The following is a 16,031-nucleotide window of genomic DNA, read 5'->3' as shown; positions in this document are numbered from 1 at the left end:
AAGAAACGAGAGCTCCTTCATGACTGGGACGGGCTCCTGCGGCCTTCAGAGGACTGGCCACGCTGCTTCGTAAGCAGGGTGACGCAGGTGCAGGTATCCTGTTACTCTTTAAATTGTACACATACCTTATGTACACTCCCACACGTCTGCTGTTTTAAGTAAAACAGGATTTCAGCAATGTGTAGTCTGACAGCACAGAGGAAAGACCCGTGAATTCTCCTGACTAGAAGAGGTGAGCATGTGGGCCAACCGTGTTAACGCAGCGCTGTCACTACAGCCAGCGTCCAGTCCCCCTCTTCCCCGTGAGCGAGCTGGGGCTAGAGAGGTGCAGACGGAACACGAAATACACTTGGAAACCAGGGCTCCCGTCTGTGCACACTTAGTGACACTCATCCGAGGGACACTTACCCTAGGCGTCTGACGGTAAGAGGAGGGAGGGGAGGTACTATGCTGTAGCGGGAGCTCCGCCTGGGCTGCTGACCGCGGGGAACTGAGAGGGATGGGCAGAGAAAATTCTGGCCCAAGTACTTTTCAGCGCATATTGGTTAATAAGGGCCTATTTTGCCATGGTGATTTTCATAAAGTGCTCCTCTGTTGAATATTTATACTCCATAATTTACAGTTTGGCTGTTACAGAGACAAAGGCAAACACAAATTTGGTCCAGAAGTTCAAAGTTTGCCATCTGTTTTCCTATTGTATTTAGATACCAGCATGGATGGCTCCAAACAAAATAAACAAATATACCAAAAGATACAGCATTTGTGTATTTTATAGAACAACAAAAAAAAAACAACAAAAAAACAAAACTAAAAATGGGCCAAATCAGACAAACTTCTCCCTAGGAAAAAAAAAAAAAGGAAAGCACTTATATGACATCTCCTTAGAGAGGCATCACTCTGGTTTCTTGTCAACAGACAGAAACAGCAAACACCACAGTGTGCGTATTCCACACAAGCCATTCCAATTCACATTAAGAAGCCAGTGTCTGCCTCGAGCATCTGACAGCGTGCAGAACCAACCTGAACTGCAGCGTACCTTGGCAGAGCCTGTATCCTCAGCACTCAAATCAAATACTCAACGCTGGGAAACAGGTAGCACAGCAAATGGGCACAAAAATATGCCAAGACGACTGATTCCAGAAACAAAAAGAAGCCAATGGTAGATATTGTGAATCCCTATCTAGCGAGCATTTCATCAACTTTGCCTGCTGAAAAGAAAAATAATTGGTCCGAAAGCTGTAATTGTATTATGTTTAATATTCATGGTTGGGTTTGGAGGGCTGTTCCAACACTCCCTCTCTCCAGCCCCTCTCTAATGAAAATCGCACCATAGGAGTCGGCTCTAGCCCGCCAATTAAAACAAAAGACACGAGAACCTTCCAAAGACTCCAACAGAGGAGCATCCATCTGATGGGCAGGAAAACGTGCTGGAACGGAGAGGGAGGCACGCTCTGGTTGGTCCTGTGCTAAGAGCTTTGAATAACTTAATACAACACTTGCAGATGGAGCAGATACAACATTTACGCCCCACTCGCTCGCTCTCTAGCAGCAGGCAGCAGGACCAGAAGCACATCCCAACTTTATATTTGTCAGGGCAAGGAGTAAGCTCTGAGACTCTTTAATTGGGGGTCACAATTCAGGGCTCACTTCCCATTGCTTTGGATTAAATAGTCCCATGGAATAATAAGGCAAACTGTACCTGATGGCAAAGACGAAACCTATTCTGACTCTGGCTCGGCAGTTTCATTAAGAGGGACCTGACCTTCAGCTATATTTCTATCCGGAAAATAAAGGGAAATAGCAAGAAAGCATTAAAATGTAGGCCTTTTAAAAAAATGACCAAATTAATCAAGAAAACTAGTAAAAAAAAATCAATACATGATTCTGTTTTGTCTCATTGAACCTGGGCTATTAAAGAAGATCTTAATATAACCTTATATGCCAAAATCAATAGCTTTATCTATATAGCAATGATGATGGCCTTTAGTGAATGATTCATTTCAGGCAGCACCAAGAAAACAGCCCAGTTGAGGCTACGCCTAGAGCTCTGTGTGTTTTAAGACCGTGATGAAGCTTCAGGTTTTCTGTATATGGCCCGTAAAGAGTCAGAAGCCTCTCAGACTGACCACCCAGCCTTGCTGGGCCTGCTTCCCCAGCTGGGCCAGCATGACATGGTTGTGAAGAGCTCGAGCTCTGCTTGACTGAACCTTCTGGGATCCACAGCAAGCCACCCGTGACGCCACCTGTGGACATGATGATGGCTATGACACCAAAATAATGAGGCACATGATCCAAATTGGGAACACAGAACCATTTAGCTTACTTTAATATCCTTTTTAATTTTAATCAGATGAGCATACCTAGAATAACCCCTCTATTTTTATGGTAGATTGATTTTCAAAATGGTGCCAAGACAATTCAAAGGGGGAAAGAATAGTCTTTTCAACATGTAATGCTAGGGCAACTGGATATCCGCATGCAAAAGAATGAGATGGACTCCCACTTCACACCATATACAAAAATTAACTCCAAATGCATCGTGACCTCAGTTAAGAGCGAAAACTATAAACACCTTTTGAAGGAAACATAGGAGTAAATCTTTGCGACCCCGGGCTAGGAAGTGGTTTCTTTAGTACGATACCAACAGCACAAGTGACAAAAGCAGACAAACTGAGCTTTATCGAAATTAATACTTGTGCTTCAAAGGACACCATCAAGAAAGTAAAAAGACAACCTGCAGAATGGAAGTATTTTCAAGTCATATCTGATAAGGGATTGGTATCTGGAATACATAAACAACTCTTACAACTCAATAAATAAAAAGACAAATAACCCAATTAAAAAATAGGCCAAAGATCTGAAGACATTTACCCAAAGAGGCCAAAGAGCACACGAAAGAATGTTCAATGGCATTAGCCGTCAAGAGAATGAAACCAAAACCGCTTCGCACCCATTGGGGACAGCTATAATCAGAGACAGAAAGTGTTGGTGAGGATGTGGAGAAACTAGAACCTTCATACACTGCTGGTGGGACTATGAAAAGGTACAGCCACTTCGGAAAAGAATCTACAAGTTCCTCCAATAGTTAAACATAAAGTTACCATATAATCCAGCAGTTCAGCTCCTAAATATATATCCAAAAGAATTAAAAACATACACCTACACAAAATTTGTACTTGAATAATAACAGCAGCATTCATAATAATCAAAAAATGGAAACAACCCAAATGTTCATTAACTGCTGAATGAATAAATGTGGCATATTCATACAAAAGAATACTACTGGGCTACAAAAAGGAATGGAATAGTGATTCGTGCTACAATACAGATTTATCTTAAAAACACTATGCTAAGTGGAAGAAGCCAATCATAAGAAGTTGCATATTATGTGATTCTATTTATATGAAATGTCCAAAACAAAAAGACCCATAGAGACAACAGCAGTTTAGTGTGACAGAACCGGAGGGCTTGGGGGGAATGCAGAGGGACTACTAACAGGCACAAGGTTTCTATCTGGGGTGATGAAAATGTTCTAAAATTAACTTGAAGATGGTTGTACAATGTTGTAAACTTTACACTTGATTGCGCAATTTAAATTGGTGAATTGTAGGTATGTGCACTTTATCTCAATAAAGCTCCTAAAAATTAAAAAAATAAACTAGAGATTACGGGGTGGGAGGACGGGGGGAGGCAGTGGGATTTTTTGGTACAGTGAATGCCGACTTGGCAACCTGCTAACACCCTGACATGTGCCCTCACCCCCAACTCTTATTCTGATCCCTCCCGGCAGACCACTGAGAAGCTTCTGCATGCTAGGTCACTGAGCTCACTGGAAAAGAATGAGCAGATCACAGACGACTAAACAGTGCAAGAATGGCAAGGGACCTCGTTTATCACAGCCCCCATTGCCAACTACAGCGTTTATTTAAATCATTTAAAAGAAAGTGAGAGTTCTGATTCTGGCAAAGATGGAGTAAGTAAGCCCAAAACTGCTACTACCTTTTGCTGAGTACACCCAAAACCTCTGGACAAAACACAGAAACGGCTGAGGACTCTGGAGAGTTAAGTCAAGATTGTGGACCATGGAGGAAGTGGCCAAATGAGGAAGGGGTTTTCCACTTTTTCCCTCTTTTCTCTGTCTTGCCCTGAGTATGAGCTCCAGTAGCAGACCTGTATGGTGGTACAGGAGGTAGAACTCCAATAGAAACTCCATATTTCTGAAGAACCAAAAGCAGACCTGTGTGTGTGTGTGTGTGTGTGTGTGTGTGTGTGTGTGTGTGTGTGTGTGTGTGTGTTGGGAGAGGGGTCTTTGTGGATTTTTCTCCCCTTTCTTTTCTCTGTGGTTTTGCCCCAGAGACAGTCCCTAGTCACATAGCTGCCTAGTGGTAACATTGCAGGCAGGTAAAACTGAGAGAAACCCCACTTTCTGATCAGAGGCTCAGGGAAAGAAGCCTCCGAAGGCTGGAAAGTATAGGGATAAAGAGAAGAAACTGGTCAGGGGAGCCCATGACTCTGTATTGCCCCACACGAACCCCACTCTGGGCTGTGCAGGACAGAACCAAGGCGGTACAGAGAGGCTCTGTGAGCACAACTGAGACTGAACCCACTGCCGCCTCAGGCTGACCCGAATGGCACAGGTGTAGGGCAGAGCCAGAGAAGCAGCGTGAAGCCTCTGGAAATGGAACAAACACTAGAATCACCACCCACGGAAGGCAAGACAGAACTTGCAGTATGAACCCAACCAGGGTGTCTGTTTAAAAAAAACCTTGACATTCTCCAGAGGACGGTGTAACAGGATTCAAAGTGGACACGAAATGTTCAGAATGTCCACGATACAATCTAAAATTACTTGATATAACTGCACCCCCTCAAAAAAAAAAACAAGAAAATGTGATGTGTTCTTAAAGAAAAAAAATGATGAACAGATGTCAACCCTAAAATAATCCAAATTTGGGGAATCATCAAAGACTTTAAAGCAGGTATTGTAACTATATTCCACAAAATAAAGGTAAAATGGTAAGAAAAAATGACATTCAGAGCGAGCAGAGAAATAGAATTGAATGGAAATTTTGAAACAAAAAATACAAAATCTAAAATAAATCCACTGGATGGGCCCAACAGCAGACTGGAGTGACAGAGGAAAGAGTCGGTGAACCTGAAGCTAACAGATAGTATGCAATCTGTAGAAAGTGAAGTTCAGGAAAGAAAATGAACAGAGCTTCAATGACCTGTGGCACAACATCAAAAGGTCTAACATCCATATCGTTTGAGTCCCAGAAGCAGAGGAGAAAGGGTTTAGTGCAGAAAAAATATTTGAAGAAATAATGGCCAAAAACTCCCCAAATTTGGTGGAAGACAAATTTAGAGATTCTAAGTGCTCGGTGAACTCCCAACAGAGGTTAAAAGTAAAGTAAAAACCAAAGTGGTCTATTTCCTGTAGACTTTCGCTTGGTAACCCATTCAAGCTTCTCATAAATGTTCTAATTCCTAAGCTGTTCATTCCTTCTTGCCTTAATTGAACAAATACATACTTTCATTTCATTGAAAACAGCATTAATTGTTAAGAAGCACCATTACTTTATATAACATTTTTAAATTCTATCAGTTTGAAGATGTCATTGTAAAAGACACATCATGATTTCAACATGTGAAAATGTAAGGGAAAAAGAAAAGTAAATCTTAGAAAAAATACAAAACACACAATGTTAAGCACTCACTGAGCACTAGAAGGTACTGTGGTGAGCAGAACGGAACAAGCACCCCGTCGTGATACCTAATTTACACACTCCTCCTCTAACATTACTCACTGCTCTTTCTTCTCGACAAAATATGCATTTAGAAAAGTTCATTGATCTACAGTGTTAAAACTCTTGTGCAAAGTCCCCTCCCAGGCCCTCCCTACTTTAGAGCCTTCTCTACCAGCAAGGGAAAAGCACAATCCAATAATAACGAAGTTTCCACTCTAATCAGTCTCTAATTGTCATCAGATTCCATTTGTCTTCTGTTTTTTCTGGAAAGGGTGACAGGCTAAGTGAGCTATTTTTTTTCATTTTTCATTTCAGCCTATTTCCAACTCAACCCATCCCCCCCCCGCAAAAAACCTCCTTGCAAAATTACACCCTTGCAAACTAACTCAAGCTGATTTCCTTATTTTAATGAAAAACTATTTCTGTCTTAAGCTGGGACAGTTTTATGTATATTTAGAGTCCATTTCATTCTCAAGTTATTTATAAAGTAAGACAATGCACTGGAAATTGTTTTTTTTTAATTAAAAATAAGGAAATTTCAGGTTTTTAAAAACTGCATCAGCCATTAACAGCCAAAGATATCGTTCTCTTCATAGTATTTGACCCCTTACTCCCACTTTTGAAATAAAACGTAAGCTGCACAATCCTGGGTGTACCTCTAAGTGATCCCGCTCACAGCTATTAAGCTTTTGGGGAAAAAAACCAGACAAGATTTCCCTCTACTACTTTTAAAAGTTCAGATTTTTTATTCATTCCTTTTTCCAGATGTCCAATTTTTTAACCCGTGTTTCAAACTCATATTGCTAACACTGCTATTCCGATTCATAAAGAACAACCATACGTGGTGGTGAGCCCTTGACACACCAGCAGTGGCCAAACAGCTGGTATGCAGACCCGGACCACCCCAGTTAAAGGCCGCTCTGGACAGCCCCCTCCCCAACTCCAAGTCACTCGTCTGTTCTTTGCATTCATAGAGATGGAGGGTTCGAAAAATAAAATGAAACAGTGGCTTACTAAAAAAATGGACTTAATGTGGTCAGATGTCAACTTCAAAGTGACCAAGAGCCCTCTGACCCTGAGCCCTTCTTCTGGCGATGGGCCCGTAAGCAGGCAGCCCTGCTCCAGGGGAAAAGTCAGCTTTACTGAGTCCATGTAGGTTTCCTAACCGACAGCCCGATGTACTGCTGACAGCGGCCATGACAATCGGCTGTAACTGTTCCTCTGGAGCTAACTGAGCTACGTTATACAGAAACAGAGGTTTCTCCGGAACAGTCTTGGCTTCCTGGGAGTCTAGCTGTGGTTGACCTCCTAAATGATCACGCTGTAAACAAACTCTGACACGTAACCTACAGTCCCGAACCACCCCAATCTGGAAGCCCCAACGAGCCCTCCGCATTTGCTCTCCTGGAAAGCGAGTAGCTGCAAGGTCCCCGTGGGGAGATCCTATCAGATAAGCTCAGTCTGGAAACGAAAACGTGACAGTAAAACTACAAACTGATGTGCTTCGTTTATTGTGCCACATGTGGGGCCACTTATCAAGCCTAGTGTTTTTACGAGAAAAACTGGACACACACTGAGGAGTATAATTCTCAAGTCTCTGAAATATCAGCCATTTTAGGAGGCATTGAGAAAAAACGATCCAGCATTGTCTTTCGGTAAAGCACGCTCGCATGTTCTTATGGCTCTATGGGAAGAGGGAAGTCGAGGGGGGAAGGTCAGGAGTTGGAAATATTATCTGATGAAATAATTACTTTCGCAAGCTGCTACACTGGCGCCACGGCGACCGAGGGTCCGGCACAAAGGAGCGCCCGCCTGACGATCTGATGCCCCGCCCAGCAGCCCGCCACCTGCAGCCCGGGCCCGGGCCCGGGGGAGGGGGCGCCCGCAGACCCCCGCCTCTCGCCACGCTACCTCTCTTCAGGGCACTGGATCAGACATGGCAGATAACCAGCCAAAAAAAAAAAAAAAAAGACAAGACCAGACCAGGGGGAGAGGGTTACCGGGAGGGGAAAAACCTAAAATTTGGACTCAGAGAGTCTTTTCAAACACTTTAATCCTTTCGTGCTGATGGTTCCTGGAGCGTCCGTGGCTGGCACTGGACCCTGTGCCGGGAAAATTCGACTCCCTAAGCCAATGCGTTAAAGAGGAGACTGCTAATCAGCTAAATAGAAACTGGAATCTGTTCACATGAAGTCTCTTTTCCCCCCCAGCACCAGAGGGACACCATAGTGTTCTGAAATACACTCTTGACATCATTTGGCAGGCAATCCTATTTTGTTGAACATGATTCATCCCTTAGGTTATTGTTTTTAATATTAGAAAGTGAGCTTTTAAATGCCAAACAAATTTTGCAGCAGGGAGACAAAAGATACTCCAAGTGGTCTCACTGGACCTTCCACCAACTGCGTCCACCAAATGGCTTAAAAGACAACCTTCCCATGGTGTCTCAGAAGCGAGGCAGAGGCACGGCTCTGTCCAACTATTACCTAATACGAGACTTTGTTCTCCAAGTTCACAGAGACAGTGTTTGTGGGCTCGGGGCTGCTCTCAGGTGGGCAGAGCCTGTGGAGTGAGGACTGCGGAGTGTGAGCTGCAGAGGGAATGAGCGAGCGCAGGGCAGGCTGGGTGGCGAGGCCGCAACGGACGCTGCTGCGGCTACAAAATGCCGCTTATTACTCAGACGTACCTCCTGTCCATGTTGCCACTGACCATGAGATTGGGAGGGCTGTCCCTGAGGTTGACACACGTGAAGTCGCCAAGCGCATTCCCCAGCTTCGAGAGGCAGCGTTCCGCTTCCAGGCTGTACACCAGGATCTGGGGAGGAAGAACACGCAGCGTGCCATTATGTACAGCAGACCTGCGGGAGACACGGTTCACTCGGCACCGTCCACGCACGGCCGTTATCTCAGCTCCTAGGAAGCATGTTCTGCCACTACATAGCCCGATCTTCTCCAGGTCACGACACTACAGGGAAAGGCTGTTAGAATGACGAAAGGAAACGCAAAAGAAAATAAAGGAAAATCCAGAGAGTGCCTCGGGCCAAGGTGCAAACAAACTCAAAGGACACACACAAAAAAATGCCAAATGAGGAAATCAGGTTTCCCAGTTTCCCAACACAGAAGAGCTGTGGAAAATAAGGTCACTGCTGCTTCTGGTTGGAATTAATGGGAAGGTAACAGATCCAGCACGGATCAAGCTGAGCCCACATGGGTTCTCTTTCTTTTGCCTCTGTATTTATACCACAGAAAGTAAAAGAAAGACCAGTATGAGTATCCAGGAAGATGAAGCTTGCACAGTTAGCCACTAGGTGATTCCTTTAGGCTAACCTACAAACCCAAACACAAAGTGCTAGTCCCCCACTCTCCCTCCCTCTCCAGTCCCTCTCCACTTGCTAATTTCAGGAAGCTCGGTTCCAGGAGGAATGGGGGCAAATAAGGCATTCTGCATCTCTAGACAACGTATTCATTAATGTGAATACTTCTGTGCCTTCTCTCCAGCAAAAAGGAAAAAAAAAAGGATGATGTATAAATAATCTTCCTGAAGATTATTTAAGTCTTTTACTAAAAACGAGTCTTATCGATTCAACTTAATTAACATTAAATGCTTGCTACGGGTGAGTCACTGCTGGAAGTACTGGGGACACAGTCCTCGGCCCCCAAATTCACAGTTTGAAAGCCTCCTCGTTAACGCACACACAGTTCTATGACACGTTCTAGTCTGTGGATCATGTGTAATATTAATCACTGAACTGAAAAGTTTTAATATTTTGTAGTGAGATTCTCCTGTCTTAGCACACGTGTGAAAATGTGCTTCCTTTTTCTTGTTAACCTATTTGTTTATCAATTATTAGTACACAGGTTCTTATTTTAGTACTGAATTAATATTGTCTCCATCTTGAACACTGGTGATCTCGCCATCAACACATACTTCAAACAAGTCAATCTTTATAGTACAAACACTATATTAACTAACTACTGCTAACAGCACCTAAAAAAAAAAGGGGGCAATTTCAAATTTTAAAATGCCTTAACCATAAAGACTATGGAGAATAAGCAAAATTGTATTTTTATTTTTATGCAGTTGAAAAGTTTCTGAGAAAATTTCAATAATTCTAAAATATCCAAAATAAGATTATTATTCCAGGCAAGAACACAGAAATAATCAAATCTTCTATCTACAGAGAATAACCTAGAAATGGCATTAAATCACTTCCTGGAGGGAGAGAAAAATAAAAAACAGCAACCTCATGGTCTACCATAAAAGTAATATTCTGCCCTTATTATCATGGAGCTTTCGGTAAGAGTTCTTGGACTCAATACCTTGTTTTGAAAATACTTCGACTTCTACAGCAGGAAGGTTGGCCTTATAAAATGTGCATGGTAAATAATTAGAATCTGATATTAGTTGCTTCCTAGTCTCTGCTTTTTCCAGAAGTTCTTCCTTGATAAGTGGATGGGTCATTTCTGAGTGGAATAGTGAGATACCTCTTCAAGAAGACTACAAATTCATCATAAAGACATCTAAGTTAGTCGTCAGGTATCAAGTATTTTCTAAAATGTTTAATAATTCAATGAATCAGAACTATCAGAAGAGTACCTTCGCCATTACGTTTAGTTAAAGACCACAGAGACTGGAAAACACATTACCCATCTCAAAGGCGGTTCTTTCCCTGTTACAAGTCCCTTAACGACCTTTACCATTCCTCCCTCCCTCCCACACTCTCTCTCTTTTAATAAGGTTGAGCAAATGGGACTTCATTTTATCTGATTGCCACAGACTAGAGAGATTAATTATTCATGCTCACACTCTCCCTCTTGTTAAGACCATGCATTAGACTAATTTTTCTCTTTATTGCCCTAGTTGGGCGAGTCTCAATCCACGGCCACTTGACTCACTCTGAGGTGTATGGATATGCTGGAAAGAAGGAAAACTACCCGTAGCTAAAATCCTGGAGAAAATACTCTGCACTAATGTGACCGCCAAAGCAACAGAAGTTGCTGGGGATTTTTTTCTTTTAGGTACCAAGTATATATTACCAAAGAGCTTAAATAGTGATCACAGAGCAAACTTTCATAGATGTTAGATGTTTAAGAATTATCTAAAATACCTAAACCATGTTAAGACTGGGAGAATGCAGTGTGTAGTTTGGGTGGTTTTCCTTTCTTTTTAGCTTCCAGGTGGCTAGATCTAGAGGGCACCTAGTGGAAGCGAGTATTGTTTACAAAGAACTTTAGCAGAAAGTTCTATTTTTTTCTTTTTAGAGATCTTAAAGTATTTTCATAAATCCTAGTCTTAGAATCTTAACTTTCAATTTTGTCCAAGCTAATCTAACATAACAGAATTACATAATAAAAAGTGGCAAACTTTTATATATCCACCTCTCAGAAATAACCACTTTAACAGTTTAATGTATATACTACCAGACTTTTTCTATACACATCTATCTGTCTTGTGTCTGTCTGTCTCCCGCCACTCCCATATGTGTGTATAAAACTGTGCTTTTCTCTGAATGGGATTATTGTTTTGCAATTTGTTTTTCCTACTAAATAACATGAGAGTTCTTTCCTTGTCAGTGCCTCTAGATAAATTTTGTTCTTTTTAATGGCAGCAAAGAATTTTTCCATGGATATTTGGGTTGTTTCTAATTTTTTAGACAAAATAATTTTTTAGACAAAATGGATATTTGGGTTGTTTCTAATTTTTTATTCGCTCAATAGCTAGTCAACAGTATTTATTAGTCATCTTCTATGCAGTGGGCACTGGAATGAACAGGGATGGTGGATGACGTGCAGCAGCCTCAGCCTGCTGCCAGCTGAAAAAACCCACCTCTTCGCCAGCTGGTGCATGGCCACCAGCTGTCCTGCTCCTCCATACAAGGGACTCACCTCTCTGAGGAGACCGACCTCATGGCCATGTCCTAGCAGCTGGTGTTGGAAGCAGCAGGGGCAGCAGTGTAAAGTCAGGAAAGAAGCGGCCACAGGCCCAACATCTGGAAAGCATCGGCCACTGCCCTGGTACAGGCAGGCTCTGGACCCTCCAGGTGTGACCTGGACCATTTAGAGTGCCCAGAACTGCTTTCCAACCAACCCACGAAGGAAAGAGCTGAGACATGGCTACTGTCCCTGCGGTGGGATGAGCTCAAGGCAGGTCAACCTCCCCCTTCACCCAGCCAGACCAGATTTAGCACTGCGAACGCTTCCTAAATCTGGGACTGTACCACCCTCATATTTAAGCAGGAAGCACTTGCACACGGGAATCGCTATGAAGAGATCACAGAGCCTTGAGGCTCCGGACTTCTGGTCATGTACCGATGAATGACAACAGAAACCTTAAGTTTACGAAAATAGTGAGTCTTCCTCATACTCGTATGTGCCCAAGGCGTTCCGCTGACAACAGTATCACCCCGAGCGGCTGCTCACTTCCTGAGAACCCCAGCACTGCCTCTCCAAGGAGTGAGGGGTCGTCTGATGGCTTCCTTACAAGTCTGTAGCATTTTTAAAGGCTTCGTGAATTAAAGTTAACTTGTCTGCGCCGTTTTAAGAAAAGGAAAAGTGGCAGAGCAGAAGTTTAGGAGATGACACGCGGGGCTGAAGCAGAGTAAAAGATAAAAGACGCGGGGGACGATGCGAATACAATTCCTGGAGACGACGACGTCCACCTCCTTTCTTTTCGGATCCCTAGCAACCCGCTCCATCACTTTTTTTTGCTCTTCTAAGGGGGGAAAATATGATAAGAAGCCAAATTCTAGAGAGCAAAGCAAATAACCCTTTGCTCGTCCATCCCTAACGAGCTTATTTTGTGCTCTTTGTGCCCTTAAGACACAGAGCTACTTCTCTCGTCAGTGCTGCAGGTATCTGCCATCTACACGCTTCATCTGGTGTTCCCAAGGTGCCATCTTAAATTGTGCATTACCCTCCCCCTCCTTTTCCCCAGACCTACGGTTCTCAAATACTGAGGGGTAGGAGAGTCACAGAGGAAACTGTAATTTTAGGTCAGCTGAGACTGTGACCAAGCACCATGCCGTGTATTGTAAAACGCTGTCCTAGACTCGGCCTGAAAGATTCCTTGAGAAAGAGACCCTATCATTCATTCTTGCAGCTTTGATTAAGGACTCTTCAGCTTCCAGGTGCTTAGAAAGTGCTTACAGACTGATTGGTACACATTATCAAGTAAACTCAGAGCTTAACACAGTCCGGGACACAATAAATACTCAGATATTCCTTTTTTTGCGTAACACATCCCTCTATTTCTTGATGTCTAATCTTGCTGCTGGCTTGTATAAAGGAACCACTGCATCCGACTCAAAATAGGAGGTTCCACAGATCTCTCTCCGTAATATCCAGATTCTAGAACTCCTAAACTGTACCCACTGCTGACAACATGGCAGACTAGAAGGTCTGGAAAACCCTCCTGTTTCCCAAACACCGAAAACGCTACATAAGATTCAGTCTATTAACAAACATTCCTTCAACCATTCTGTTTAACTTCTAAGAAATCATAGAAATTCTGAGCAGCCCAAAATGGAGAGCACTAAAACCAGAAAGGACCGTGAGCTCCCACACCAGGGTGGTCTGGGGACATCTGCCAGTCTCAGGAGCCTAGAGAGCTGGGGAGCAGGAGGCAAAGCTTGTAGCCAGCACCAAGTGGAACATCAGAACTGAGACTTCTGCCCAAAGCTGGGGCCCTTGTGCAGCTATGTACACTAGGTAAAAAGCAAATTAGGGGAAAAAATCTGTTCTTTGGCAAAGAGAGTCTACCCAGAAACTTGTCGGCCTCAGGTTCAGCTAAGGATGGAGAATGTTTGCTCTAGGGTTTGCAATCACATGTCCGCCCTCACACAGGTTCAGAGTTTGAATTTATACTACCTGCAAGGCCAAAAAAACCCCAGCCCAGTAATTAGTTTACAGTACTGTCAGGCTGGTACCATGCCTTCTAGTTCCTGGCAGAATCTTCTCAGGAGGAAGACCCTCTCAACCCAAGCCCCTCCGGAGAGCTGCAAATCAAGATCAGCCAAATATGAGCTCACGATAAAACGAAATTCCAAATACAGAAAGAAACAACTCATTGTAAGTGACAGGCAGAAAACAGACGAATTAGACTTCCAAGGATATCAGATAAAGAATGTTTATAGAGTAAAAGAGGGTATGGGTCAAAAGCGGAAAATTGATTAAGCAGCTCTGAAAAACAAAACAAACAGAATTTCTAGAAATTAAAAAGTCAGTGGATGAGTTAAGTAAGTAATTAGAGTCCAAGAGAGAATTCTGTAAATTGCAAGACAGATTTTAAGAAATGATTCGGAATGCAACACAGAGAGCAGAGGAGGAAAATATGAATGAGCTGTGGATTGTGCAGAGGAGAGAACAAACTGGCCTAATAAAGAACTAACCTGAGTCTGCACAGAAAGAATAGAGAACATGAGGAATAGGAAAATTTCGACAATGATCGAGAATTTTCTACCACTAAAGGAAGGAAGCACAAAAAAATCCCCAACAGGAAAAATAAAACTCCACACCTGGAGGCCGAGTGAAACCACAGAAAATTAAAGACAAGAAAAAGATCTTTAAAGCAGCCAAAAGAAGAGAAAGTCCTAGAAAGGAATGACAATTAGACTGACAGCCAACTTCTCCGTGACAGTGACATCGATGGAAGTCACAACCAATAATCTCTTCAAAAGGCCGAGAGAAAATAACTGTCCACCTGGAATTACAGAGGCCGAGCCAAACTACCTGAGAATGAGAGTGAGATAAAGATTTTCATGAGGGTGAAAACACAGAGAACACCTGAAGCAGGGGGACCCTCAATGAAAGAACTTCTAAAGAATACACTTTTGAAAGATGGAAAATCATGATTTAAAAAAAGATGGGAGCTACTGAAGGAATTGTGAGTAAAGATTCAGGTAAGTCTGCATAAAAGTACACCAATACTGACTATAAACAACAACAACAATGCCGATTTTGGGTTAAATAAATAGAACAAACTGTATCTAGTCCTTATTATTACCAACAGCCAGTGCCCTGACTCAGGGCGACGCACCACGAACACAAGGATGCCAGACGCACAGGGGACCCGCCAGCATTACGGTGTGGAGTGAAGAGAGGCTTCCTTGGATACCTGTACTGCATGTGGCACACAGGAGGGGCTCTGCATATATCTGACGGAAGAATGAATAAATGCTACATAACTCTGCCTGTATCTACAGGTGAACAATACACCGGCCTTACAGTAAAGGGATGCTCATGCATACAACTGAACGCAGTAAGTCAATCTGCTTTCCACCAACTGCAATATATTCAGCTGGTTCAGAAGTGGAGGTACAGTTTCATTTGATACAGACTTTGAAGTACAAGACTAGTAATGCTCATTTTAAAAAAATAAAACATACAAACGAAAAAGACCGCCCATTCTTGGGGCAGAATTTACTCATGTAAATGACCCGAGTTGCTATTCTGACCCCACATAAATATGACCCACAAAAATGTGGTCAAAAACTTCACTACAAAAAATGCTGGGTCCACATATCAATGTTTGCATACAAAGCTAAGTGAATAGCCTCTATAAATTCACAGATGAGCTCAGATTTAAAAAAAAAACAACAACGAGAAAGACAGACAATTGGGGAGGGAGGGGGAACTAGTAAGAAAAGAGTAAATCATACACAAAACAGCCAATAAAAAAATAAAAAAGCAGTTAATATACATGAATAATGGATGTCTGATTTAAAAGCAGTTTACTCCGATATGATGTAATTTTTGACATTCAGCCAGAGAGACTATTTTGTAAGTCCTTGCCAGAGATAAGTCAGAGCGTGAGGCTTGGTAACAGGCATATCTGTGAACATGTGGAAAATGACTTTCACCACCATCCCAAAGGTGACTTTCTGTTGGCAAACAAAAACTTGCCTCTCAGGTGCACTTAGCAGCAGCAACGAGCAAGATGCAAAGCTTGAAGAAATGGCCCCCTGACAAGCACAGATCCCTGAGCACCCCCCCTCGACAGTTTCCATGACATGCTTCTGGCACAGTCCACATTCAAATGCAACACAAAGAGAGAAGCAGCTTGGGCTGCCTTCATGTTTAAGTTTTAATTGGAGTGACAAGCCCATGAGGCCAAGATATTTCAGGGACGGGACGGTGTTGCTGAGTGTCGCCAGGCGCTGGGTAGGCAAGGCCCGTGTGTGCTCTCCATCACCAAGTGCCAATGCACCTGCAACCCCCGCTGTTCCAGGACTGGACTCTGCCCGGGAAGGCACTGCCAATCACTGCAGACTGTGCCAGACTCGGGAGC

The 16,031-nt window shown here is 43.1% G+C and overlaps 1 protein-coding gene across 4 annotated transcripts in view; it reads right to left on the bottom strand.

Moving 5' to 3' along the window:
- FBXW8 (F-box and WD repeat domain containing 8) overlaps positions 1-16,031 on the bottom strand; it is a 103,637-nt gene that overhangs the window by 10,058 nt on the left and 77,548 nt on the right. For all 4 annotated transcript variants that reach the window (XM_039868237.1, XM_039868235.1, XM_039868236.1 and 1 more), the window contains one exon: positions 8,434-8,561. In XM_039868237.1, coding sequence (XP_039724171.1) covers positions 8,434-8,561 — 128 coding nt within the window. The remainder of the gene's footprint in view (positions 1-8,433; positions 8,562-16,031) is intronic.

The sequence above is a fragment of the Pteropus medius genome, unplaced genomic scaffold, assembly GCF_902729225.1.
Source record: "Pteropus medius unplaced genomic scaffold, Ma_sr-lr_union100, whole genome shotgun sequence".
Classification (NCBI taxonomy): domain Eukaryota; kingdom Metazoa; phylum Chordata; class Mammalia; order Chiroptera; family Pteropodidae; genus Pteropus; species Pteropus medius.
This window is presented reverse-complemented; position numbering and strand designations above follow the sequence as displayed.